Source organism: Mauremys reevesii, linkage group 7 (assembly GCF_016161935.1).
Source record: "Mauremys reevesii isolate NIE-2019 linkage group 7, ASM1616193v1, whole genome shotgun sequence".
Classification (NCBI taxonomy): domain Eukaryota; kingdom Metazoa; phylum Chordata; order Testudines; family Geoemydidae; genus Mauremys; species Mauremys reevesii.
Genome location: NC_052629.1, coordinates 63,950,378 through 63,977,237, shown reverse-complemented (window position 1 = coordinate 63,977,237; position 26,860 = coordinate 63,950,378). Strand labels below are relative to the sequence as shown.

At 38.8% G+C, this 26,860-nt stretch overlaps 1 protein-coding gene across 4 annotated transcripts in view; it reads left to right on the top strand.

Moving 5' to 3' along the window:
- VCL (vinculin) overlaps nt 1-26,860 on the top strand; it is a 98,377-nt gene that overhangs the window by 54,003 nt on the left and 17,514 nt on the right. For 2 of the 4 annotated variants that reach the window (XM_039546531.1, XM_039546533.1), the window contains exons 5-14: nt 915-1,037; nt 3,808-3,968; nt 13,078-13,171; nt 14,870-15,017; nt 17,822-17,975; nt 18,897-19,072; nt 20,713-20,903; nt 24,194-24,393; nt 25,038-25,166; nt 26,436-26,585. In XM_039546531.1, coding sequence (XP_039402465.1) covers nt 915-1,037; nt 3,808-3,968; nt 13,078-13,171; nt 14,870-15,017; nt 17,822-17,975; nt 18,897-19,072; nt 20,713-20,903; nt 24,194-24,393; nt 25,038-25,166; nt 26,436-26,585 — 1,526 coding nt within the window. The remainder of the gene's footprint in view (nt 1-914; nt 1,038-3,807; nt 3,969-13,077; nt 13,172-14,869; nt 15,018-17,821; nt 17,976-18,896; nt 19,073-20,712; nt 20,904-24,193; nt 24,394-25,037; nt 25,167-26,435; nt 26,586-26,860) is intronic. The other 2 variants (XM_039546532.1, XM_039546534.1) reach the window with 1 other exon arrangement.

Below are 26,860 nucleotides of genomic sequence, written 5' to 3'. Positions count from 1 at the left end.
CTAGTTTAAAGAACCACCTTAAAACATTGTCAGCTCCTCCAAGGCAGAAGTCTGGCTTCTCTTTAGCTAACCCAGTGTGCAACTTTATCTTACTCCCATCATGAATACTATTTCCATGAACATATGCAAGCATGAACAATGCATATCTTAAAACCTGCAGATTGCATGTTGTGTTTAAGATGCGGGTGAGGAGGAATACATGGTTTCCTCTATAGTTTCTGGCCAATTGAAAGTGTGATTATACATGTATATTCCACTATGTTCCTCATGTAAGTCTTGAAAGTGCATTTACTCCTGAAATCCAAAGTAAAACATGCTTTGATTCTCTTCCTTTCATCACCAATATAATTTTTTTAGAGAATTAAGATATTTTTATTTAATTTTTCTAGGACAGTGTAAATTAATACAATCACGTAATACTTCCAGACAATGAAAGTCTTTGAAGCCAACAAAACTAAACCTGTCAGTGATATTTTCCTATTCTTGTCATCCACCCCATTATTTAGATGAGACCTGATCAAAGCTAAAGGAGGAAAAAGAGTTCTAAACTACCTTGTCATACATTGCTGAACTGACTAATTTCCATGAAGTAGACTGTTCATTACTTTTGTATTTGTATAGCTCTTTTCTTAAAATTCATGATAAATGAACGTCAAAATTGAGACCTATATTCTAGCTTGAATTAACAACTAGAAACTGGATCTGTGGCTTCCCTTAAACTACTGAAATATGGTTTAATGAAAAGTAGGTGATACAAAACTTCTTTAGTGGTGGCATACCTCATTACATGTTCGTGTTCTTGTTTGGAAAGCTAAACAAATAACTGAGCCTAGACATTCTTTGTAAAATGTTCATAAATCTGGGGAAACTCAATACTAACAGTTTTATCACTTGAATTTCATTATATGACCTAGGAATGACAAAGATGGCCAAAATGATTGATGAAAGACAGCAAGAATTGACTCATCAGGAACACAGAGTGATGCTGGTGAACTCCATGAACACTGTGAAGGAGCTGTTGCCTGTCCTTATTTCAGGTAGTTTCTGCTGTACTATTAGGTGCAAATACATGATCTGAATTTGGATGCATGTGTGTTATACCATTAAAAATAGAAGCTTTGACATGCCTCTTCATCTGACTGCAAATATTTAGATGTTTGGCTGATTTGTGGGAGGGGATGGCAAGTTGTAACGCCAGCTCTCCATCTGCATACCCTGTGTATTTCCTATTTTAAGTTCTGTGCACCTCGGACTTAAAATGAGCTACATAAACTAGTGATACACTATTTATACCAGATGTATTTGTGTCATGCATACTTGTCACAGTGTATAGGGTTTAATGAGTATTTTTAAATAGCAGTATGCATGTGTGTATTCATCTGGATAAACTCTCCGATGGTTGTCCTATTTTTTTCAGTATCTGTTCATAACGTCTCACATTAATACAATCTAGTTGCCATCATGGAAGGATTAAGGGGAGCGATCTAAAAAAACTTTATGGGGGTGAGGGCCATTGAAAAGTATACCAAAAACGGGGCACACTTCTGCTGTGTTTCTCACCCTTTTGTCTTGCATGATATGGGTTTTTTTTATCCTGTGAATGGGCAAGAAGAAAGGAGGGCTTAACAGCTGAAGATTGTTCAGGAGCAGAATTGCCAATCTAACAGCTGAAATAGCTTACTTGTTTAGCAAAATTCATGTGGTTAGCCAGAGGGAATGCTGGTCTGATAAACTACACAGGGAGGTGGAATATCCTCCCCAAGACAAGGGTGAAAGGGGGATTGGAGAAGAGGGAGATATGTAATAGGACTGAGCACATTTTAGTATGTCAGGGTTTTCACACTTGTGAACATATTCACCCCCTCCCTGGCACTGAGCTGGGTTTTACATAATGGTATAGGTGGTTTAGAACATTAAAGTGTGGCTTTTATTTTAAGAACTTACCATAAAATGAAGTAGAAACTGAAAATGAATTTGACAGTTGCTTCTAGCTTCTAAGTGGGTGTCATCTTGTACATCGTAAAGCACATTTAACCAGATTACCTACTCAGAGGCCCAAGCTGGAGTAGCCATCAGTGTTACAGATCAGGACAGAGGATGGAAGCTTTTGAGCAAAGCCATGTAGGAAGGCTGCACAGATCTTGCCTGCATCCGGCCCATGTGTAATTCCTCGTAAAGCTCTACTTTAGTCCTGCCTTGGATTTTTAGGTGAATTTACTGTCCAAGGGCCACTCAGATTTCAGCCTCTATCTCCAGAAGAATTTACAGCAGTGGTAATGCTCTGCCAACATGCCTCCGTCTTAGTCTGCGGAACTGATTCCAAGAGGTTGGAGCATTAGTTGAATGTTTAAACAGGGTCAAACCAGAGTTAAAGCTTGATTCTAACATGGCTTTGGTTCTGAGTGGCAAGATAAACCAATTTGTAATACATGTCTCCATATAAGGCCAGTTCTTAAATACAGTGGTGTTTGTAATGCAGATACTGGCAACATGGGGGAGAGAAGGAAGCAAGCTTATGATTGCTTCTGCATTTTTTGCTGAATATATGATACATTGATGTAAAAAAAAAAACCACTAGGAGAACTTTTCTTTCTCTTTTTAAATGAGTGTTTTGGGTTGGTTTTTTTTTTTTGTCACCTCATGTATCTAGTCTAAGAATGGGACTGTTGTGTAACCATGGCAGAGCCAGATTGCAAGCAATCACTGTTGAATGCATCCACACAGCACCATTTCCCCCAGCAAAAATTGCACTGACTGTAGTGGCTTTTGCATACCTATACTGCACAACCATGTTTTTGCATCTGTGCATTCTGTGAAAACCTGGGCAGCTCTCCTATGTTGCCTCAGTTGCTGCATGCCCTCCACCTCAAGAGCAGAAGATTATGGGTGTGTTTTGCAGCGTGGAATGTACTTGGTATCGTTCTTCACAGAAATATGGGAGTAACTGTGACACATAACTTTGACACTTGGTTAGCTAGTCTAAGAGATGTGGTTTGATTGGTCCTAGCTATCGAGCAGAAAACTTGTCAAGGTCTAACCAAATTCTAAGAAATACTTTCTAGCTCTTCTCATAAATTAACAAACAGTATAGTTAATGTGGCAAAAAAACACTCTAGGGTAGAAACAGTTATACTAGTATAAAAGTGCTTATATTACTATAGCTTATTCTTGTTTGAGCCCTAGTGTAGACATATTTATAACTATCAGCAAAAAAACCACACTGTTAATCAACATAGATTTACCAGTAAAACTTAAGTTTCAGAGTAGCAGCCGTGTTAGTCTGTATCCGCAAAAAAAACAGGAGTACTTGTGGCACCTTAAAGACTAACAAATTTATTTAAGCATGAGCTTTCGTGAGCTACAGCTCACTTCTTCGGATGCATAGAATGGAACACACAGACAGGGGATATTTATACATACAGAGAACATGAAAAGGTGGAAGTATGCATACCAACAGGCAGAGTCTAATCAATTGAGATATGCATACTTCCACCTTTTCATGTTCTCTGTATGTATAAATATCCCCTGTCTGTGTGTTCCATTCTATGCATCCGAAGAAGTGAGCTGTAGCTCACGAAAGCTCATGCTTAAATAAATTTGTTAGTCTTTAAGGTGCCACAAGTACTCCTGTTTTTTTTAAAACTTAAGTGTAGACCAGCCTTTAAAGTCATCAGTCTTTATGGTGTTTTCCTGTCCTGTTCAAAACTTATAGCTTACTGTTCCTGAGTTTATGCAGGGGGAGGAGATCTTGTTTATCAATCATATCTTTTTAGATAGTTTCTCTAATCTAGAGTGCAATGTTCACAGCTATGAAGATTTTTGTAACTACTAAAAGTTCCAAAAGCCAAGGAATAGAAGAGGCCTTGAAAAACCGCAATTTCACAGTAGAGAAGATGAGTGCTGAAATAAATGAGATCATCCGTGTGTTACAGCTCACTTCCTGGGATGAGGATGCCTGGGCTAGCAAGGTATGTTCACTGTTCCTTCTGGAAACAGAAGTCAGATTCTACTTAGCTTCTCACAGCAACTATAAATTGAGGTTTTCAAGAATGTTTGATTAGAGTGTATACAACCTGATCTTGTAACACAATATAGTGTTATATCATAAATAGGATTGGAAGGATTAGATTTTTCAATAAATGCTCGTTTCACTGTATACCCACAAACAATGAAAAATGTTTCCATTGATGTTGATCAAAATTTACGGATAGGCAATGTAAGAAAAATGCTACTTGAGAACTTACCAGAGTTTGACTTAAGGCTATTTATGTTGTATATTTTGACAGGTTAAAATTTGTGTTTTAACCATTATAAAGCTTTAACTTTTTTTGAATCTGAATGTCTGTCATTAAATTGTCTGCTCCCCATAGTTTCCCACAATTGTGAAAGATTTTAAATCAATAAAAATCAAGTGCTTAAAATAAACCATCGATATTGTCCATCAAAATTATTTAAAAAAAATTGAATTCTGCCAAGCTAATCACAAGATACCAAAGTAAAAAGAATATCTTTGGAGATAATTTGGTCCCTGTTAAAGCTTGTTTTTAAAAGTAACTTGACTGTCTCATTGCTTAGTCTTGGCTGATTTCTTTAATAGAAATAAGAAGGTTAAAACACATGGCACATGACTCAGTGGCTTATTGGAAGCACTCTGTACTGCCATGTAGGAGATCAGGGTTTCTGTTCATTTCTGGTCTCTCTCTTTGGCTTGATAGGGAAGTGCTAGAATGTAGTATGTCTTTTCAAGGAAACAGTGTGTTTAATCTCAGTCATGTGATGACCAATTTTACAGTGTGTGTAAGTTGGGCACACAAACTGTCCCTTGTGGTCTGTACAAAATTTGTCCAACTCAGTACAGTACTTAATAAACACCCAATCTATTATTACCTTAAGGCGTTTCCATATATGTTAGCAGGCAAGTTAGTTTGCATTCATATTCTCACTAGAAAGTTGATTTTTTTTTAAATAATAGGAGATATACCAATCTCCTAGAACTGGAAGGGACCTCGAAAGGTCATCGAGTCCAGCCCCCTGCCTTCACTAGCAGGACCAAGTACTGATTTTTGCCCCAGATCCCTAAGTGGCCCCCTCAAGGATTGAACTCACAACCCTGGGTTTAGCAGGCCAATGCTCAAACCACTGAGCTATCCCTCACTCCTTCCCTAATTTGTCACTCGGTGTAAAGACTAGGTGAAGAACTCAACATCTTAACTGAGCAAGTCTTTTTGTACTGATCTAGGTGTGGGTGGGATTAGTATCAGTATATGTTCTCCTTACCCCTCACCTCCAAAAAGGCTCTGTTTTCTGAACAGTCTTTCTGGAAGAGAAGAGATGTGAAATGAGATGTGAGAAGTTGGAACTCTTACAAAAATGACTCCCAGTCAACCCAGCGTATTTGGGTTTGTTTGCAGCTGCTGGCATGCACATGGAGTGTGCAAGGGATGCCATTGCTCTGCTTAACTTGACTGTCTGCTTAGTACAGAAAATGCTGCCTATGTCAGTGGCAGCCTGCTCACATGGATAGAGCACAGGCAGAATGGAGAGCTATTGCTGTGTGCATTCAAATCCCGTGTAGCTGCAGTTACCAGCAAACACAGCAGCACAACTAGTGGTTGGGATGCCAACTATGTTTGCATGGCCTTTAAAGTATGCTGCTAATAGGCTTTTTAGGATCAGTGGCACAGCAGCAAATAACTGAAAAACTATATTTTAAAAAACCTTTAGACATAAAGACAGACTAGTTCCCCCTTAGAAAACCTGTTGTGATATAGACATTAAAAGCACTTTAGCCTATGTATTGGTGCCTTGACCCTTATTTTGCATTTGAAGTATTTTACCACTCTACTACTTCCTTATTATGACTACTTTATGCATCTTTGTTTTTGTTCTCCTGTTTCTTATCTTTTCTCACCTTTAGAAGGTAAGATTTCTTCCACACCCCACACCTGTACTTCTGTACTAAAACAAAAAAGCATGTCTGTGGGATTTTGTGCTGTGTGCAGACTGTGTGCTGTGTATATTTTTTTCTGTGTGCCAGTTGTAACACCATACTTATGTATGTAGGTCTAATAGAGTTTTTTAAATGAGCTTCACTACCGCTGCTCAGCTCTAAGATATCTGAAGTTTGGAGCAGCTTGTTAGATGTGGGTGATGACAGCCCAGACTATGCAAAGACTGCCTTTCAGAGTTAGATAGGAGTCTTTCCAAGTTTTTAGGACAGGTTCCTGTTTAACCTATGTTACTAGCTTCTGGTGCTCATGATAATAGAGTCCAATTATGCAGAAGCAGGTTTTCTGTTGTCTGGAAAGCTTTATACAGTTTCTTTCAGTAATTTTGCCCATCCCATAGTTTGTGGGAAGAATCTCTTGCTTTTCATCAGCATGGCCCCTCAATAAATGTTTCCTCGGAGAGCTTAAGCTTTCTATACAGGGCACATGGCTTAGGCTCATAACTTGTTACTTTTTTTTAAATTAGCTTTTCCTTATGGATTTAAACATTTCCCCACTTTGTTTGAAACACATACAAACCTCACTATTCTAGTGCATGGGGAAGCCAGGAAGCTTTCACTGTCCCAAGATCAATGCAGTACGAAGTAGATAGTAAGTGAGATTTTCAGAATTCTTAAGATATATTTCAATTTGTAAAACAAGTCGAGGAGCTTTTATAAAAATGCTTATATTGACAGTAAGTGGAAAATTTTGGCCAGTTTGCATAATACATAAGTATGCTTTGTGGTCAGTATTCCAAGTACATCATTGTGCACTCTAGGTAAATTTAGAGTAATATTTTAATTATAAATTATATTTCAACGTGCAGGATTATGATAGTCTGCCTGTATTTTAGACATGTACCATTGGGCATTGCTTGTGTGTTGAACTGTTCATGATACAAAGGATATTAAATGTTACAACTGAACACTTGTGAGAAGAAGTAAATCCTGGTACTGGTTGTCTTGCTAGTGGTCCCACACAGCAGACATTCCTCTATTGATACACATGGCAAATGCTTGATTTGGGGAGAGAGGAACTATTAATTTACTTATATTTGCTGTACCTGTTGCATGCTTCTCCTTATTGATGGAGACTTCCAATGGAAGGAGATGATTCCTACAGAAAGGAGAGGGAATAAAGTAAGTGGAGGAAAAAATTTGGAGCAGAACTGTTTTTCCTATCAAGTGCACACCATTATTAACATCATTAAGATAATTCCAACACTGTTTCTTAGACTGGGTCTTAATTTCAAATTTAGACAATATTTATATTTCTGGCAAACCATAAATTTGCTTAAATATAGATTTTTTTGTTTTGTTTTGTTTTTGTTTTTGATTAAACATAATTTGAGTGTTTGGTTTAGAATTTAAATGCTGAATGAATGTTGACATTTTTCTGAAGCAATTGTTGAATTGTCTGGTTGCAACAAGTTTTTCATGTGCATGCTTTTTTTTTTAATGAACAGTTAAATGAAAAATCCCAGTAGATGAGTGGGGATGAAACTACAAATGGAATACACTTGAGTGTATAAATGTTTAGTTTCTCCTTCAATTCAAATGTCTACAGGCTGTAACAAAACTAGGAAAAGAGAATCTGCTGCTGCAGTGCTCAATTCATATAATTCCCACTGAGGCTGAAGACAAGCAAGCCAGTAGTGATTAAGGAATGGATTCTGAAAGAAGCTGAGCACTTCTTGAGAGTTGAGGGCTGTTGGGAAGTATCCAGCAGTCTTGTTGGATGCTTCCCAGGATTGAATCCTGTTTGACTAAGCTAGTTGATATGCCAAAAAACAGGACTTGCTGTACTTTACCCAACATTGCCTTCTTTGGTAAAGAAATGCAGATATTGCACAACTTCTCTAGACTTAGAGTACTTAATGATTCAGAGATTATAGTTAATATTTAGCAACAAGGGATAGTGTCATATTTTGGAGATTCCCTCTCAGGCAGGAGAATTGCCAATATCATTTTTCCAATCTGGACTAGCTCTGTGGCTCTTCACAAAATTACTAGTGATGGCAGAAGCTGCAAAAAGAGGAAAGTAGATCTAGGAGGTATCCTTGCTGGAGGATTGGCTTGTAAAGTGCCCATTGCCTCTTCCCCACTCAGGCAGTGGTAACCCTGATTGTTTTGCCTGTTTTATCTAAGCTCTGTGAAAAACCAGTTTTGTTTCTGTTGCTCCACCTTCTTTATCTGAGGAAAATTTAGACACCATAAATTTAGTTGAGTCAGAAGGGAGACAAATCAGTGGAACAGTTTCAGAACTCCAAGAAGATCGAAGTCCAGAAACTGAAACATCTTGCTTAATATTTTTGTATTAAAACTGGTTTCCCTGGATACATTTTTAGTTCCAGGTCCCTGCTTGCCAACCTTTATCAATCAACAGGACTGTAGGTTTCAATGATTTCTGTGCTCCAACTCTCTCCTAAAGTCTGACAGTGGGGAAGGCTCTGTCAGTGCTTAAGGGATGAAGCATACAACAAGTACAGTATCAGTGTGTCCAGTTAAGGGGCCTGTTCTGTTAGAGTGGGTCCACTAGAAATGAATCCTTCCTGGATAGAATGAAAATGTTAAAACAGGCTAAAAGCTGAGCGCAATCTTATGCATTGCTGTTCAAAAGCAGATACTCTAGTACCATACAACCGTGATTTTGATAGGCTACAACTGTGGAGCTATCTGGACAGTCCAGGGGTTGATGGGAAGCTTGGTAACTATGCTTTTAAAGAAGAGATGCTCTTGAATTTGTTGGGACAATTTATCGGCTACGCGAATGAGTTTCCCAGCAGAAATCTGAAATATCCAAGCAGAACAGACCTTGACTTACCACCACAAAAAAAAGGGGGGGGGGGGAGTTGGGGGGAGGGTGCTATTCCAATCTGTGCATTATGTCTATAGCTTTTGGGGAGCCCCAGGAATTGATGTATTTGATACACAGGATGGCAAGACTTAGACAACAGAATGATCAGGAATGGAGCCCTGGTGCTGATGGGAAAGGTGACAGAAGACAACTTGGCTCTTTTAGATCCCAGGTTGAGTATGTAGTGCTGGGAGTTTTCAAAATAAAAAGTGTAAAAGCTTAAAAAAAAAAAAAGGAAAATCACGTTGGCTTGTGTTGACTAAACAAGAGACTCAGTAAAATACAGGAAACCTTCAGTGTCATTTTACTGATTATAAATACACAAATCAATGAAGAGGACTGCAATTAGCATGATTAAATACAATTCTTGGGCATCATCAGCACACATTACCAAGGAGGAAGATAATGAGTTTCTAAAAATTTTAAGTAGACTTAAATGGAAAAAAATCAATGAGGTTTTTGGTTTTTTTTTCAGTCTGTCCTCTTGAAACCTCTTTAATACATAGTATAAATCCAAAGCTTGAAAGTTCAGAGTTCTACCGAATGCCTCAGAGATATGGGTATGGTGGACAAACACAACTTTAAATCCTTTAATTTATAAACCCCTTTCTCCATGGTAAAGCCCTGATTCTGCAAAGATTTATGCACAAGCTTAACTTTAAGCACTGAGTGAGCCCATCAAGTCTCTACAGGTTCAAAGCATTAATATAGAGCAGTGGTTCCCAAACTGGGGTTCGTGAAATGTTACAGGGGGTTCTTGGGGAAAAAATCCCTAATGGCGGACAGAGCTGTCCCTAGGGACCCCAGGCAGCACGGGGCCAGCAGCTTGAAGCCCCTGGACTTCCAAGAGCTAAGCAGATCAAAGCAAGCATATCTATCACAGTGAGGAGATTTAAACTTCAAGACTCCTTATAAGAAATAGAAAGGGAAGTGGATATTTTTTGCTGTTTTTAAAATTAAATAGGCAGCTAGTATTGTTTTTTAAATTATTATGAAGAAAAAGTTTTTAAGCTTTGTTGTAACGTGCATTGTTTGCCTGGACTGCTCAAGACCTGAATGCTTGTGTAGAAGGAACTCTTTGAGTTGGCTTCTTAAATACCTTCATGCTGTTTCACATCTGATACTCCTTGATGAAACATAGGAGTCTTGTCTTATAACAGGCTTATTCAAAGTGATCCAAGATCTCACTTTCATATCTTGTAAGAGTGTTGCCGTTTTCATAATGTAATAAAAATACTGTAATAATGAATAATAATTAATAATAAATAGTGTGTAATAAGCATGTCATAAAAACAAATTTTATATTTCCAAGATCACTGCTTTTTTATAATTTATACTTGGGTAAAGGAGAAAATCCCTGGAAATATTCATTTTTAAGAGGGGGTTCACGAGACTTGTCATTTTGGTGAAAGGGGTTCACAGGTTGTTAAAGTTAGGGAACCACTGATATAGAGATTAGTGACTAATATCTTTACCTTTTTAAAGCTTCAGTTAATGCTTTTGGTTTTGGATTATTTATGCAGTGGCTGTCTTGCTGTCCACTATCCATTCAGAGCTAAAACTCCTTTAATCTGCATATGCAATAACTGAAAGCTGCAACCATCATCAGTTTATCAGCTTAGTTTAATGTTTAATAGCTTTATGCATGGTGCTTATTTTCTTAACACTTGCCTTACATTAAATACAGAATTCACAAATTATAGAGTTCTAAAGTTAATAAAAACCAGTATATTCTGCCCTATAATGGTTTGAAGTAATTTAAAAGCCACTTCAAGTACAGATCTTTCACTTGGCCCTGAAGCTCATCAATCTCTAGTTCTGACAGACTGTAGAGAAAGTAGGTTCTGAGACCTAGGCCTTCTAATGAGCATGTTCTGCCACTGGACCTGGAGAGCTCAAACCCAGCCCCTGACTGCAAGAGCCACCTAGAAGTTGCAATATGACATGAGGTGACCTTTAAGGAGCTGGGTCCCACACAATATAGGACAGCATAGATTGAAACCAATCTTTTGAACTATGCCCAGAGGTGAATAGGTAGCTGGTGCAGGTCATGGAGCAGGGTATAGTCTGTTGAAAACAGCTCACCTTAAGAAAAGAGTAGCTGCGTACTGCACCAAGTGAAGTTCCTGTGTTTAGCTCTAAACACAACATACTACAGCAATCTAGTTTTGGGATTACAAAGGCATGGATACACCAGGGGTGAAAGTAACTTAAAGGACTTACTGGTACGTCGGAGTCCTGAGCAGGGGACGGGGCCTCAACTGGAAGAGGCAGGGCCTTTAGGGCCTAAAGCCCTTTAAATCAAGATTTAAAGGGCCCTGGACTCCAGCTGTAGTGGCGGCTGGGAGCCTGGGGCCCTTTAAATCACTACCAGAGCTACCAGCTGCAGAGGCAGCTGGGAGTCCCGGGCTCAGGGACCATTTAAAGGGCCCGGGGCTCCAGCCGCCACTACTGCAGCAGAGCCCTGGGCCCTTTAAATCGCTGACAGAGCCCCAGGGGTCCCGGCTGCAGCTGCTGCAGCAGGGCTCAGGCAGCAGTTGAAAGGGCGCGGGGCTCCAGCCGCCACTACCGCCCCGGGCCCTTTAAATCGCCGCCAGTTCTGGCAGCAGGGCTCTGGCAGCAATTTAAAGGGCCCGGGGTGGTAGCAGCAGCTGGAGCCCCGCGCCCTTTAAATCGCTGCCTGAGCCCTGCTGCCAGACCCCTGGGGTAGTGGCGGCGGGGCTCTGGTGGTGATTTAAAGGGCTCAGAGCACCGCTACAGCAGTGGTACCTGGGCCCTTTAAATCACTGCCAGAGTCCCGGGGGTCCTGGCCACTTCCACTACCTGGGGACTCTGGCAGCAGGGCTCAGGTGGCGATTTAAAGGGCCTGGGGCTCCAGCCGCTGCTGGGAGCCCCAGGCCCTTTAAATTGCCACCTGGGAAAGCCGGTCCAATATGGCATACTGGTGCGTACCAGCTTACTTTCACCTCTGGGATACACTGATCCACTTCAAAGAAGGGTTTCAACCTCTTTAGTGCTGCCAGTGTACCCTTCATTGTACAAGACACAGACAAGTGTACAAGACACTGAATCCTGTCCCAAGTATCTTGCAGTCTAAATAAGAGCTCTGACATGGGTGTAATGGTGGAGGTAGGGGAGGGAGGAGGAGAGCTGGGTTCTGCTGACTTACTGTGTTAAGTACCAGAACTCTGCATAAAGATGCTGTCATAAAGACATGACTCTGTGGCAGGGGTAGCTCATTAACACCGTTTAGAATAAACAAATGTAAGTTACTTTTATTACATGCTTATTGAAGAGCTATTATTCTGGCCCTGCCCAGACTTCTTTCATTTGATTGTTCTTGTTCTCTCCTACTGTGTTGGATAGAAAACTCACAGTGCCTTCTAGTGGAGAGTTAACAGATCAACACTGGCAAGTACACACAGAGAGAAAACTCCATGTTTTCAGCTTTTCTAGGTGAAGGAGTGTTAGTGAGCCAATACATTTGCTATTGTTAGAATAGCGCTTCTCAGGAAGAGACTCTCATTGCCATGGGTAGAGTAGATAAAGTTTTTACTTATTAGAAAGGACCTAAAGTGTATGTGTGTCTTAGTCTCTATAGATTTAAAAGTTCTGATTATTCTCTGAATCCTAATAGTTGACAGTAAATCTGTATCTTCTTCCATCCTTGTTATTGTTTCCTCAAAAGTGACACTAAGCTAGTGTCTGACTTTAAAGGGCAGATGAATTCCAAAAATGTAGCTGTTCAACAGATTAGGCAGAAAGGGGCATTAAAATTGTCATTGACCTCTTAACTATAAGACGCCATTTCCAGTAGTATCAAGTCATTTCTGAAAACACCTGTAAACCATAATCTTGTTGCTAAATTTACTGTAGTTGCTACTCAGTAAAGAGTTGGTATACTCTTAAAAATCCTGATTTCCAAGATACTATGTCTGAAAATTGTTGCAGCTTTTTTCCTGCAGGAATTGTAGCACTGGGAAAATAACTGAACAGAAAAAGTAACTAAAAACTTGCATGTAAGAGTTCTTTGCATTTTGCGTGAAATGAAAACATATCTATTGGTTTTAATTCTCAAGAAAAGACTGTGACCTGCTTCTGTCCAATACTTTTTTGATCTGTTTTAATAGGAGAATCGACTTGTTTTTAAGCTTAATTTTCTGTCAGCTTTGATTGTGTTTACTATCTGTGCTTTGGCAAAGAGAATGATTGTGAAGGTTTCTATTTTGTAAAGGACACTGAAGCTATGAAGAGAGCTTTGGCCTTAATAGATTCCAAGATGAACCAGGCAAAGGGCTGGCTAAGGGATCCCAATGCATCACCAGGTAATAATCATAATCAATAATCAAGCCTTACTGTCTAAATGATTGTGTTTCTTTTAGAGAAAATTCTGGTATATTACTAAATCACAGGTGAAGTATTCTGAAAAGAAATTCTTAGATGTTCCTTCCTTCAAATATTAATGTTAAGAAAATAATGTATATGGAAAGTGCTTTGGAAAGCTTCCCCTCCCACCCCCACACCCGTTGTTCAAATGATATAGTTCAAACCATGTGTAAACTAATCTTCTCTTTTCCATTCTGTTAGAAAATGTGTTCAATATTTAATAGTGTATTTATCTTCCTTTGCTAGTAAAAAAGTGTAATACGCTACAATTGATATGGGAAAATGTGGCTCAGCAGCCCAGAGAATAAAAAAATCCCTTCTGCACTTCCGTGCTTGATATCTTTAGTTCTATATAGTATTGATCAGGCTATATTTCCACTATTTATGTATTTATTTATTTATTATATATACACACACCAACATCCCTCTTCTCTTCTCTTCTCTTCTCTTCTCTTCTCTCCCCCCCTTCCTCCCGGTGGTCTTCTCAGAAATATGTTATTAACATATACAACTGCTATTTGACACTTTAAAAAAAAATCCTGTAACACTTTCCTGTGGCTAAACATAACCAGTTGCCAGTTTTTGTTTTTCATTTGTGCATCAAAGATCTAAACAATATATATATATATTTTTTAAGGTAGAGGTCAATGTACACCTGAGCATCAGTACTGGAAGTGTTTATTTTTTGCTGTGTATGATGTCACTGTTTGTTTTAAACCTCCCTCTCACTCTCTCTCCCTCCCTCTGCATAGTCAACCGTGGCAACTTCAGTTTCCTGTGGCTAAAAGTCATGGAAATGCATCCTACAAAATATCAATTTAATGAATGTTTTACTAATACAATCCAGTTTTAACTGGTTTGGTAACTTTCCTTTTAAAAGAATTTTTGTATCTTACACTTGGATTTTAATTATTGTATTAACTAGGTGTGTATAGCATTATAGAAAAGTCATAATCCAGTTTTAAGAAGTGAGACAATTTATTAGTTTCTAGATTAAAAAAAAAGTCCATCATATAGAACACTAAATTAATTGAAGTAACCTCATTAATCCCAAATCTGCTGTCCCTACTGTTTTGTTGCGCCTTTCATTGAGTCATTCCTAAATTGTAAGTTCTTTGGCACATGGACGTTGTTCTGTGAGTGCTGGAGGTGCCTACAACACCTGGGTGGTTTTTTAAAAATAAAAAGAGAATCGAGAACTACCATGCTCTTTGTCGAACACCAAGAAAGCTTTGCTGTAGGCTACAGCTAATACTTTGAAAGTTAGTCCCTCTTTCCCTTGCCTCCCACCCCACAATCCAAAATCATGTTATTTTAAAATGTTTTTACATTCCTAAACTTTTATATAGAAGCTTCATCAGTAGAAAAGAAACCATCTTTAGGGATTCATATCATGCCTAATTCATGGGACAGGATATGCTATTAAAACAACACTATACTGTTGCAGGAACATTTGTCAGTGTACAAGGTATTGGATTTCTTGCACTCTGGGTGCCTTTCCAATCATTTCAATTAATGTACTTTACTCAGTGAATGCAGTGTGATTAGTGCAGCAGGTCTTGGTGGAATTAGCAGTTTCCTCTTAATAAGTAATGAATGTCTTTCAGTGTACTTATTGACTGTCTCCTGCATATTAGGGGATGCTGGTGAGCAAGCAATACGGCAGATCCTTGATGAAGCCGGAAAAGTGGGAGAACTGTGTGCAGGCAAAGAACGCAGAGAGATTCTGGGAACCTGTAAAATGCTAGGCCAGATGACTGATCAAGTGGCTGATCTCCGAGCTAGGTAAACCTTCTGTTATTAATAAAAGAGTGTCTCTGAAGTATATAGCTGTTTAGGCTGTGATGTTAATCACTGTGGTACAACAGGTTACATTGTAAAAGCGTACACATTATCTTATTTGTCTTGTCTTGCCGTCTCTTCCAGAAGGATAAAACATATGGTGATGTGAATTCATATTTACAAGTGTTCTTGGGACAAAGCAAACAAAATAGTTGAATTAGAACATTCAAACTTCACTCAATTGCAAACATTTCCCTGAAAAATCAAGAAGCAGAAATGGGGTCTTCAGCTCAGTATAAATCATTCCACAAACTCAGGTGCCTTGTATAAATCAACACATTTCATATGATTCAGAGTACCCTAGTCTTTTGAGTTGCCAGAGGTGATGTACCAGAAGATAGCAGTTGCTCATCACCCTGATAAATAATGTAGAAGTTTGTCTTCACCTACAGTTCTTTTTGTTTCTATTTTGCATTTGACCTTGATGAGCCTGGTCCTTTTGCTTACACCAGTCTTCCATCTGTGTAACTTCATTGACTGCAAGAGTTACTCCAGACTTATACAGTGTTTTGAGAGGAGAATCATGCCCAGTGTCTCATGATGAAATTCTGGTTCTGGGCTGGAAGAGCAATTTTGTAGCAGACACAGTTCAATATATGGTAGCCTAATGGGATCAATTAGATCATGTTTTGTAGAGCACTTTGAACAGGAAAGGCACTGCCAAAGCACTAAGAACTTATTATACTCTCGAAAGCTCAGGGGACTTTGTGTTCCTTTGTGAAAGTGGAAAGGCAGGAGGGTTCCAAAATACCTTGTAATATGAATTTTATAATTGAATTTTGGTGGCTGAGAACACAAAATTGATGTGCAGTTGAAGACTGTCAGTCAGTTTCCTAACATTGATCTTACCTCAATAAAATAAACGGTTCCAGTGATCCATTAGGTAGTTATGCAGTGGCTTCCTGGCACAATTATTTTCTTTTGAAATATTAATGAATCTTGCATATTGCCAGGAGTGGCAACAGAAATTGGTAAGAGGAGGGCATGTAAAACAAAACTTCATAAATACTGTGTTTTTCAAACTTGCGTAAACCAAATGGCCTCTTCTGGCATAAGCCTCCTAGTGAAATATGGGTGAGAAGCGAACACAGCCAGAAATTACTTACAAGTTACTTATTTTGAGCTCTTTCTTAAAAAAAAAAAAAAAAAAAAAGGCTATTAAATCCACTGTATGCTAAACCGTAAAACATTTTAATGGTATACCCTCATGCTTGGAATACTTCTTTTGTATTTAGCTAAATAAGCACTTATCTACATTAACAGTTGTTATCAGTTCACAGTCCTTGTACATCAAAAGGCACAAATCTGTTCCAACTTTCAGAATATTAATTTAGTTGCTTAATGATTCCATTTGTGCAATTCTTAAACCTGAAGCAGTCTCTAAATTTATTAGTTGCATTGTCCTCAAAACCAGTTTCAAGGTGTCGATCCATTTCAGCCTTCATGGGAGCAGTGGAAGAAAAAAGTTAAAACTTCAATCTAAAAGCTTCCAGCAGATTCATAAAGAAATAATGCAGGATTTGCCTTGAAATTTTACCTGTTTTTTTGCAGAGCATCAAGGACAAATTCAGTCTCAAGGTTGAGTTTTCTTGCTTTCACAAAGCAACAGTTGCTGCCAGTCTTGTATTGGCTTGAGACGTCCAGGACAATGATGAACCTCTCTCCCCATTTCCTCCCCCCCAACAGTTAATTTCTGTGCTGGCTAAATAGTTAAAAGTCCTTATACTTAATTTCTCAGAGGTTAGAGTTGAAGAAGCATATCTAGAGATCTGGCCTGACTCAGAAGAGGGGACCTTTAGACTTCCTATTACATAATTATCCACAACCTCCTCGTTTGGTGGTCTTTCTCCCCCCCGTCATACATGCCTGCTCTCTTAAACTAACAAAGTATTCTTTTATAAGAGGAAAAATCTCTTTATTAACCCTTGTACTTCAGACACTTAGAACCTGAGATTCCTACAGCCACATCTAAAAACCTGTAAGATTCTTGGGCTTTTACTTTAAAGAATGTTCCTCTTCAGTTGTACTTCATTTCTAAATGTTTGAACAGCCACCTGTAGTGGTTTCAATTCTTCTCCTGCAGCACCTTGCTGATCTCCTACATGTATTTCAATAACCTTCCCTTGGGTTTCAATTTAGTAAGATGTCCTACCAAGAGCCTGTGTATATTTTTCAGTATTTTGAACTGGTGTAAATATGGGAACCAAAGAAGAGTATACCTTTGAATTGCAGTACATAACTCATTTAAAACAGTCCTCCTTGCTTTATGCAGCATAAGAGGTGGCAAAGGATTATTCCCCCTAAGTGCCATTGTTTAAACTGTCCTAGGAGTGTTGGGAAGCCTCTGAGGAATGAACAGAGGAAGTAGACACAGAGCCCTGCCATGGGTAATTCAGTTGCACTCGGCCCCCATAATGCCCTTTCCTCTTCTTGTTGTCATACTAGGGAACCTTCAAAAAATTCAGTTCTTGTGCTAATGCTGCATGTAAAACTCTAGTAAGAGAAAGGCACCATTTGTGTTTCCTTTTTAAGAGGCACCTGTCCTAGCCAGTGTTCAGATGAGCTGTTGCCTTCTTGTTCCCACGCCCCAGCGTACTTTTTAAACATGTCTCCTGAACACCTTTGCAATATCATGGCTGTGGTAAGAATTGATGAAAAGTTTAAAAACAACAGTTAGTGCCTTTTGTAATTTAAAAAAATACTTTTTGTATGATATTCCTATGATGATCTTTGTGTTTTTTGAGTAGAGGACAAGGTGCTACACCAATGGCCATGCAGAAAGCACAGCAGGTGTCTCAAGGTCTGGATTTACTTACAGCAAAAGTGGAAAATGCAGCCCGCAAACTGGAGGCCATGACCAACTCTAAGCAGGCGATTGCTAAAAAAATTGATGCTGCTCAGGTACCTAGTAATTTTATGAATTCCCAAAGTCTCTCAAACTGTGCCTTTAAGTTACTGTGCTGAACTATTGCAGGCATCCCCAAACACAGTGATTACTTTACATGAGCTATATATTGGGGACACTTTCCTGAACGTACGTAAGTCTCTTCTTTCTGATCCCACTATCTAGTGGGAGCTCACAGGAGTTCTATTAGAGTTTCTCACAATCTCTCTCTCAAGATGGAAATTCTTTTAACACAGATGTAAGTTGATACATGTCTGAAAATAAAGGGGGAGGTACAGTCTAATTTTAGCCATAACATTTTTGTTAAAGAATTATAGAGCCAATACTATGAAAGTTTTGTAATTTTGAACTCCTTTTGGCTCTCTGTGGGAAGTACAAATGCAGTTTGAGAGCTGCTGTGTTTTTATGCAAATTGTAAAACAGTACATTGTTGATCAAGAGGGTAGTTTATTCAGCTTTATAATGGAGGAAGAATATGTAGTACAGTATCTTAACAGCAAAACTTAATCTTCAATTGTTAGGTCATGCACTCCATTAATTCAGTGCTAAAAAAAGAACTATTATCCAACATACTATTGTACATTTTTAGAAAGATTCCTAAAAAGAACTCTACATTGTCAAAATAAAAAAAAAATTCTTAACTTGTGAGAAACATAGGTATAAAACAGTTGTGAATACTTAAACCGAATCTAGTTAAAGTGCATTTGTGAAAACTGTGTATGTGAGTGGGACTTGACAATGGAAGCTAAGATGTACATAACTTTGTATGCTTGCCTCATATAACAAAATACCTGGTTGCCATTGGAATATCAGGGTATGTTATCAATATAAGAATCTTTTGTGAAATGCCCTTGTTCAAAAGATTTTATATAAGTAGATGATTTAATCTTTATTTGTACCTATTTCTTTATATGAAGAACTGGCTCGCAGACCCTAATGGGGGAAGTGAAGGGGAAGAACAAATTCGGGGAATTATGGCCGAAGCCAGGAAAATTGCAGAACTGTGTGAGGACCCCAAAGACAGAGATGATATTCTGCGTTCCCTGGGAGAAATCTCTGCTCTGACTGCTAAACTGTCAGATCTACGAAGACAGTATGTATCTATACTGTGCAGATTGTGGTACAACTTGCAGTTGTAGTTTGAGTGCATGAATTTGATGATCAGGAAATTCAAAATAGTTACACAGAGAAATTTGCATCCTGAAAGTATAATTAGCTGTTCTGTTGAGAATGTATGTCTCATACTGTGGGTTTTCCTCCTGCATGGAGCAAAGCATTTTCATGGGACAGAGAATATCATAGTCTTACACTTCAGATTGACTAGTAGCTTGTAGCAAAGGATTCCTTCCTGTACCATATCTCTACTGCAGAAGATTAGATGGCTTGAGGTCCTCCTATAAGAAGATATTTATCTCCTCTGCCATAAAAATTCTCCACAGGCAAAGTGAAGCCAGAAACTGTCCTCTTTGCACCACTGGAGCAGTAGAAAGGAGCTGCAGAATAACACAGAATTTTGCCACAGTCTGTAATACTAACTAAGGTGCACTTATGGATTTACTTATCATTTGGGATGGCAATTGTATAACTCTGGTTCTTTAAGAAAGTTACTAAACTGTCAGATGATCTTTCAAGCACTTGGATCATTAATCATTATACCTATGTTCTAATACAGATAAATCTTAGAAAAGCATAGCATTAAAATGGCCCCACAAGGCTCTTTCAGCTTTAGTTCAATGCTTAGCTAAAGAAAGTGTTTCAGTATCAGATCTGAAAAGAAAGTGCATGGTAGAAAAGGAAGGTTACGCTTATGTGGTGTCAACAGTGGCCTTTAATACTAAATCTCATTTTTTCCATTTGTAGTTAGTGCTTTTAACATAGGGTTGTCTTCAGATTTTGCAACCCTACAGTCCTTACATTGATGTCTTTCTAACCCCATAAATAAAGTCTGGTGTTGGTCATTATTCTTAATTTCTGTTTTTGTACATAATGAACATCGTTATAGTGAATTGAGTCACGAGAGTATCACAGTTAAATCTACAAAACAATGAGGAGTCCGGTGGCATCTTAAAGACTAACACGTTTATTTGGGCATAAGCGTTTGTGGGTAAAAAACCACTTCTTCAGATACATGGAGTGAAAATTACAGATACAAGCATAAATATACTGGCACATGAAGAGAAGGGAATCATAGAATCACAGAATATCAGGGTTAGAAGGGACCTCAGGAGGTCATCTAGTCCAACCCCCTGCTCAAAGCAGGACCAATCCCCAACTAAATCATCCCAGCCAGGGCTTTGTCAAGCCTGACCTTAAAAACCTCTAAGAAAGGAGTTACCTTACAAGTGAAGAACCAGTGATTACAAGGCCAATTCAATCAGGGTGGATGTGGTCCACTCCCAATAATTGATGAGGAGGTGTCAATACTAAGAGAGGGAAAATTGCTTTTGTAGTGAGCTAGCCACTCCCAGTCCAAGCCCAAATTAATGGTGTTAAGTTTGAAAATGAATTGTAGCTCTGCGGTTTCTTTTTGAAGCCCCTTCGATTATAATGTCAGAGTTGTTTCTGAGGCTGTGGATGGCGTTGCGTTCTGTACGGCTGCTCATTGTTTTTGTGGATACAGACTAACACAGCTACCCCTCTCTGATACTTGATAGTTAAATCTGTTTTCAAAAATATATAATGTCTTGATTTCAGTTGAGCGTGTGACTGCAACTATCTTTTTTGGATTTTCAGTGGGAAAGGAGACTCTCCAGAGGCCCGGGTACTGGCTAAGCAAGTAGCTACATCACTGCAGAATTTACAGTCTAAAACAAACAGGGCGGTAGCAAACACCAGGCCAGTTAAGGCAGCTGTTCATTTGGAGGGCAAGATTGAGCAAGCTCAAAGGTGGATTGACAATCCAACAGTTGATGACCGTGGAGTAGGTGAGCTGTTTGCTGAATCACTGTTTCACTTCATAATAAATCGGAACAATAAAACTGCGTCTCCTGAGATTTTTGTTTAGCACATTTGAGACGTTTGATTTATATAGAGGTGTGTAGTTTGTAGCATGTGGCTCATTGCAGCATTCTGTGCTGCTTCTGCTGGTGAATAGTTACGTGTGGTGATGGATGCTCCACTTGAACCTAAGCAGAGGAAAATGAGCATCATATCAAAGATGGGAGAGCTTGCAATGTAGATAGGGCATAAAGGCTAAGAAAACTTTGAGGACCTTTCTAAGGTGATGGTCAGATCAATTGGATTTGTGAATTTAACATGCATTCACTATTCTAAATAAAAATTGGTATGAAATCACTGTGTTCACAAAAAACTTGATGAGTCAACAAGTGGTACCATACATGTGTTTGACGTTACTTTCTAATATCCATACATGTAAGTAGGAACAAAACATAATGCTATATTTTTACACTGCTTTGTATTGTTTGTAATTCAAATACAATGCCTAAAATACACATTTGTATATTGGCAAATTAGGAAATTAACTCCCATGTAAATAGAAAGTAGATGTTTCATTCTGTAAGGTTTTTCTTAAAGATATGGTTTCACCTCGTACAGTTTATACACAGTCTTATGGAACAGCAATATTATTTTGTTACCAGCAAACAATGGAAAAAGTGATCAGATAGTCATGTCACTTGCAGGCATATAGTAATGATTCAGGAGTTGCTTTTTTGTTAATAAGTGGAAGTGGTGGGAAAATTAATTAAACCTTTTTACGAAGACAAATGATTCATCCACGCCCACCACATTTGTGGTGTTTTTGTTTTCTGATCAGCTTTCTAGCTGGCAGGATGGCTTTTATCCAAAAAATAGTTTCAATAAAGGTTTCTTTGAAATCTTTGTTTTATGATCTCATTCATCATAGTAGTGAGGTGCAGGCAGCAGAGCTGTGAAGACCACCAGGAATCCTAACCTGACCCAGGTGTAGTGCAGCTGTAGACCTTCAGTGCCTGCCCCAATCTTTCAGTGCAGTCAGGATTACTTCTGTTGGTGCGTGAACATCCTGATTTTTAGATCACAGGTAGGGATTACAAGGCTGGCAGTTAGAGACCTTTTTATTTTTGAACTTTGCAAATTTTCTCTAGAAGTTCACAACATGGAACTATACCATGCAATTTTAGCCATTTCCTGATGCAGGAACTGCACAACAAAGTGTGATGAGACTCCCCAGGCCTTCTGGAAACTGTGAAAGAGTGTCCCAGGAGGTCTGGTTGGTGGGAGCATCTCCAATTTCAAACTGCCCCAAAATCCACTGCATCCTACATCAGCATTCAGCTCCTGGAAGCATGAAATGTAAACAGATATGATTGTTCACTCTTTCCCCTTTAAAAGAAACAATAAGCAAAAGTTTAGGTGAAAAAATTATATAATTGCATAGTTATGTTTGAGATTTTATATGCAAATTATGTAATTTCCATAGGAATTGGAACTCTCCTGCACTGGAAATAAGTTAAGGCTTTAGTCAATAGATGCAATAATATATAATGCCAAAAATGTGTGAAGGGACAGAATAAGTAGTTGTGGGAGCCTTAACTTCTGCATTTAAGCGTTTAAAAATTTGTCGTAATGTTGCATTAATGTGTGTTGGTTTTGACTTTTATTTTAAATCTATTGCATTTGTTATGGCCGTTGGTAAGATTTCTCTATGAAGGATTCATTGAGAACACAGTGCTCTGTTAGATCTCTATGGTACTATTCAAAGAATTTGGCCTGGTAAATTTAGCCTGATGAAAATATTTCTGTGCTGTTCTCTGAACAGGGAGTTGACCGTGTCTCAAATAATTTTGCATGTTTACACTTCTCCCAGTGTAAAACTTGACACTATAGTATGGATTGATTTAAGTTCTGAACCATAAAACATATGTTGTTCTATAATGGTGTGGGTCATTTTGCTGGCATCTCCTCTGTTTGCTTTTAAACAGCTTTCTTGTAATCTGCTTCTACTGAGCGATAAATGGATTGAAATCTTTAATTACCACTGCCAGATTAAAAATTGGGCAGGATAGGGTGAAATATTAAATGAATGTCTTCATCACCTTCTCTTTGCTTACTCCAAAACAACAACTTGAATAGATATTACTGGATTCTAACAAGACTCTACTTGGCTAAACTAAGAGATGTCACAAAACATTGCTGTCAGTACTCTGTGTTGCATCTCGTATATTCTGGGGCTGTGACAAAATTATTCTCATCTCTCCATAACCAAATCTGTAAACTTATCTCCTGAGCTCTAAACTTCTCTGTTGCACAGTCAGCCAAATTTTTGTGTGTTAGACTTAAGTGAAGATAGCCATACTCCATGTATCTTTAAGACTTGCATGTAATTACTCCTATTTAAAAGAACTCTGCTGTGGTATTAGAAAAACAAAGAGCACCAATCTCTAAACAAATGAACACAAGAGATTGTCAAGACTAAATATGGAGATGATTTGCAAAAAAAAAAAAAAAAAGTAAGGTTGTCATCTCCCACGCCTCCGCCCCAACCCGTGGAAACATAAGTCTCACATCACAGCTGATAAATCTCTCCTATCTATGATGTCTGAAGAAAAGAGGATATAATGCACATCACTACTCTGTTTCCTACCCTTTTGTCTCTTCCTCCTTGTTGCCTTTGCAGCAAGGCCAGTAAGTCCCTCGGCCTGCGCCGCTTCCAGCAGCTCCCATTGGCCTGCAGCGGCGAACCGCGGCCAGTGGGAACCGCGATCAGCCGAACCTGCGGACGGGGCAGGTAAACAAACCAGCCCGGCCCGCCAGAGGCTTTCCCTACACAAGCCCAGTTTGAGAAACACTGAGTTACTGCACCTAAACTTTTTTTCCTAAAATAATTTTTGAGGGATGGAGACCAATTTACAGTAATCAGAATTGGTGAGTATTGTTAAGGTGGTATCAAGTTCATGGTGATTAGGTCAGTGGGAACACAATTAACTAATATTCTGTTCTTGCCAACCCACCCTAGCTAAGGATGGTGAGGCTCAGGCCAAGCATCAGATTATTGCACAAAAGGAGAGTTTGAAGAGACTTTAACTCTCCATTGGGTTTGAAATGCTGTTGAATGCAAATCTCTTTCTTCAAATACAGCTGAATAACCAGAAGGTTAATTGTTGAACCAAAAATTAAAATTTGTCCTTAATTGCTACTCATGTGACAGTATAACTGAGTTACTCCCTCCACCTCTGGGGTCTGTGAATTATTGAAGTACTTCATTTTATTGTAGGCCAGGCTGCAATCCGGGGACTGGTGGCTGAAGGTCGTCGTTTAGCCAATGTCATGATAGGACCTTATCGTCAGGACCTCCTTGCCAAATGTGATCGTGTAGAACAGCTGGCTGCCCAGCTAGCTGATCTGGCAGCAAGAGGAGAAGGAGAGTCTCCTCAGGCTAGGGCGATTGCCACTCAGCTCCAGGATTCTTTGAAGGTAAAACTTCACTATAGGTAGAACTGTCACCATTTTATAGCAGTTTAAGTGCTATGGAAGCCTGTGCTCATGCTGGTGGGATGGTTACATAAATACTAAATTCAATATGAAGTAGCATAGGAAAACTTACACTGATCGTGACTGTGGAAGCAGCTTTCACTGGAAGTATAGAGAGCTCCATGCTTCAAGTGAGACTTAAAGCACTTGATTTCATACTTTAGGGGCCACATCTTGGTGTGCTGTGGGATAGACAGACTAATTTAAAGAGTCTGTTCTATCTGCGATTCCTGATGAGTAGCAGGATGTGTTTTGTACATGGAAGGGGTTGCTCAGAAAACTGGCCAAGTATTTAAAGTTTTTCACTTACCAAAGATACCACATCAGCAGCTACTTATGTGAGGGTTATCTAGGGTCTCACACTATACTATTCATTCCCTTAATGGTAATTTGGTCTGTAATCACTCGTAGCCAAAGGGTTAACATTACAGATGGCTTTAAGAAGCAGTATTTAAAAATACTTGGTAGAGAATATTTCTGTTGGTTGCCATTTTGTGTGGTCCCATGAACTTTGTTTTTGCAAGAATGCTGTTTCTGTGATTTGATGGTCCTACAAAATCTTACAATTTTCATGCCATGTTTTTCAGGATCTGAAAACAAGGATGCAAGAAGCTATGACCCAGGAGGTTTCTGATATTTTTAGTGACACTACAACCCCAATTAAACTATTGGCAGTGGCAGCCACTGCACCTCCTGATGCACCCAATAGGGATGAGGTAAGTGTAGTAGGAACAACCAATATTTTCTTACATTCAGCTTCTAATACTTAACTACACAGTTTTACAAAACAAGATTTTGCCCTTACTCTTCTGATCCATAATTGCTAATAAAGAATGGATGAGCAGTAGTCTGAACTACTGGGAGTTGAAGGCTGTGTCATGATTCACCGGAAAATTAGTCCCTAAACATTCAGTAAATCCTAGGATCTTACCAAGGATCTTCCTGTCCTGATGCTGTTGACATTCTTAAGCTACTTGTATGACAGATGGGTACTTAAACTATTTAATCATTTTTATATCTTTATATGTAATAGATGCTGATCATGTTCATGCAAGGACGCATCAATCAATGTGTTAGACCTAATTTTTTTCACTATGAAACCCACTTTCTATGCTTCTGATCACTGGCTTTATGCAAAGTGTACTAAGTGCTGTACTTGGAAGTTGTATTTGGCCATCTGGTTGGCACAGGGCCAGAATGATTCCAGATGCCTGAGAATTTGGCTTTGCAGGATAGAGCCTCTTCTCCCCCCCCCCCCTTCCCCCAGACTAGAGCATATATTCCGAAAATAAGTATATAAAACAAAGTGTGTGTGTGTGGAGATTTTTCTGTTTAGAACGTTTTAGTTTCTAGAATAAATATCCACTTCCTTCCATGGAAAATTCTTTTCTGTTTTATTTCTCTTACTTTTAAAATTAAACATATGAAAGCCTTTTAGGAAAAATCTGTGTAACTTCTAATGAATTAGAAATAATTGTATCAAGAATGACAGTCATAACCTTTGGCACGTGCTGCATTCTTCCCATCAACGAAACCTAGTTTTTGGTAGGCAAATTAATTCCTAGGGAGCTATGGGTTCAAAGCTGCTGTGACAAAATGCCTTTTATTATGCAGTGTGAGGCATTCCTGACTAGTTCTAGTACAGAATAATGTAAGAAATACCATGCATCAATGGAAGTGTGATAACACCCCTTGCCAACAAATTGTACAGGATGGATTAGCAGTTTAAAATGCTGTTAATTTGATTAGAAAAACTTGGCAATAACATAAGAATTACAAAGTAAAACATTGTTGTCTGAAGATACTAATTGGTAAAAGCACCTGACTAGTAAATAGGAAATCTTGGGTTCAAATCCCCCCAGTGTCTGAAGTAAATCTATTAGTTGGTCAGACATCATGGTGCAGGGTATGATATTATGCTCTGAATAGAAAAGAAAGCATCTCTTTGAGAGGGTAAACTGCTATTAATGCACTTTCTCTCACAGGTGTTTGATGAAAGGGCAGCAAACTTTGAAAACCATGCTGCGAGACTTGGAGCAACAGCAGAAAAAGCAGCTGCTGTTGGAACCGCTAATAAAACCACTGTGGAAGGCATTCAGGCAGCTGTGAAATCAGCAAGAGAACTCACGCCGCAGGTCTCTTTACTCATCTCAGAAATATAATAAATTAGTTGGCATTGTTAATCTCCAAAGGAATTTTCTGAATGATCCCATTCACCAAAACAAGTTGTTGGTGATATTACCATTAGCATTTGTGTTAAGATGTAACTAACGTGAAGAACTCTGTATGTATTTGTGTTGTGACGTCCACTTTAAAGTGGAACTATAAAAATGAGGATATTGTGTTTAGCCATTACATACAACAAGGCTGAATAGATGATGGAGACAGTCTCATGCTCTCCAACTTTTGG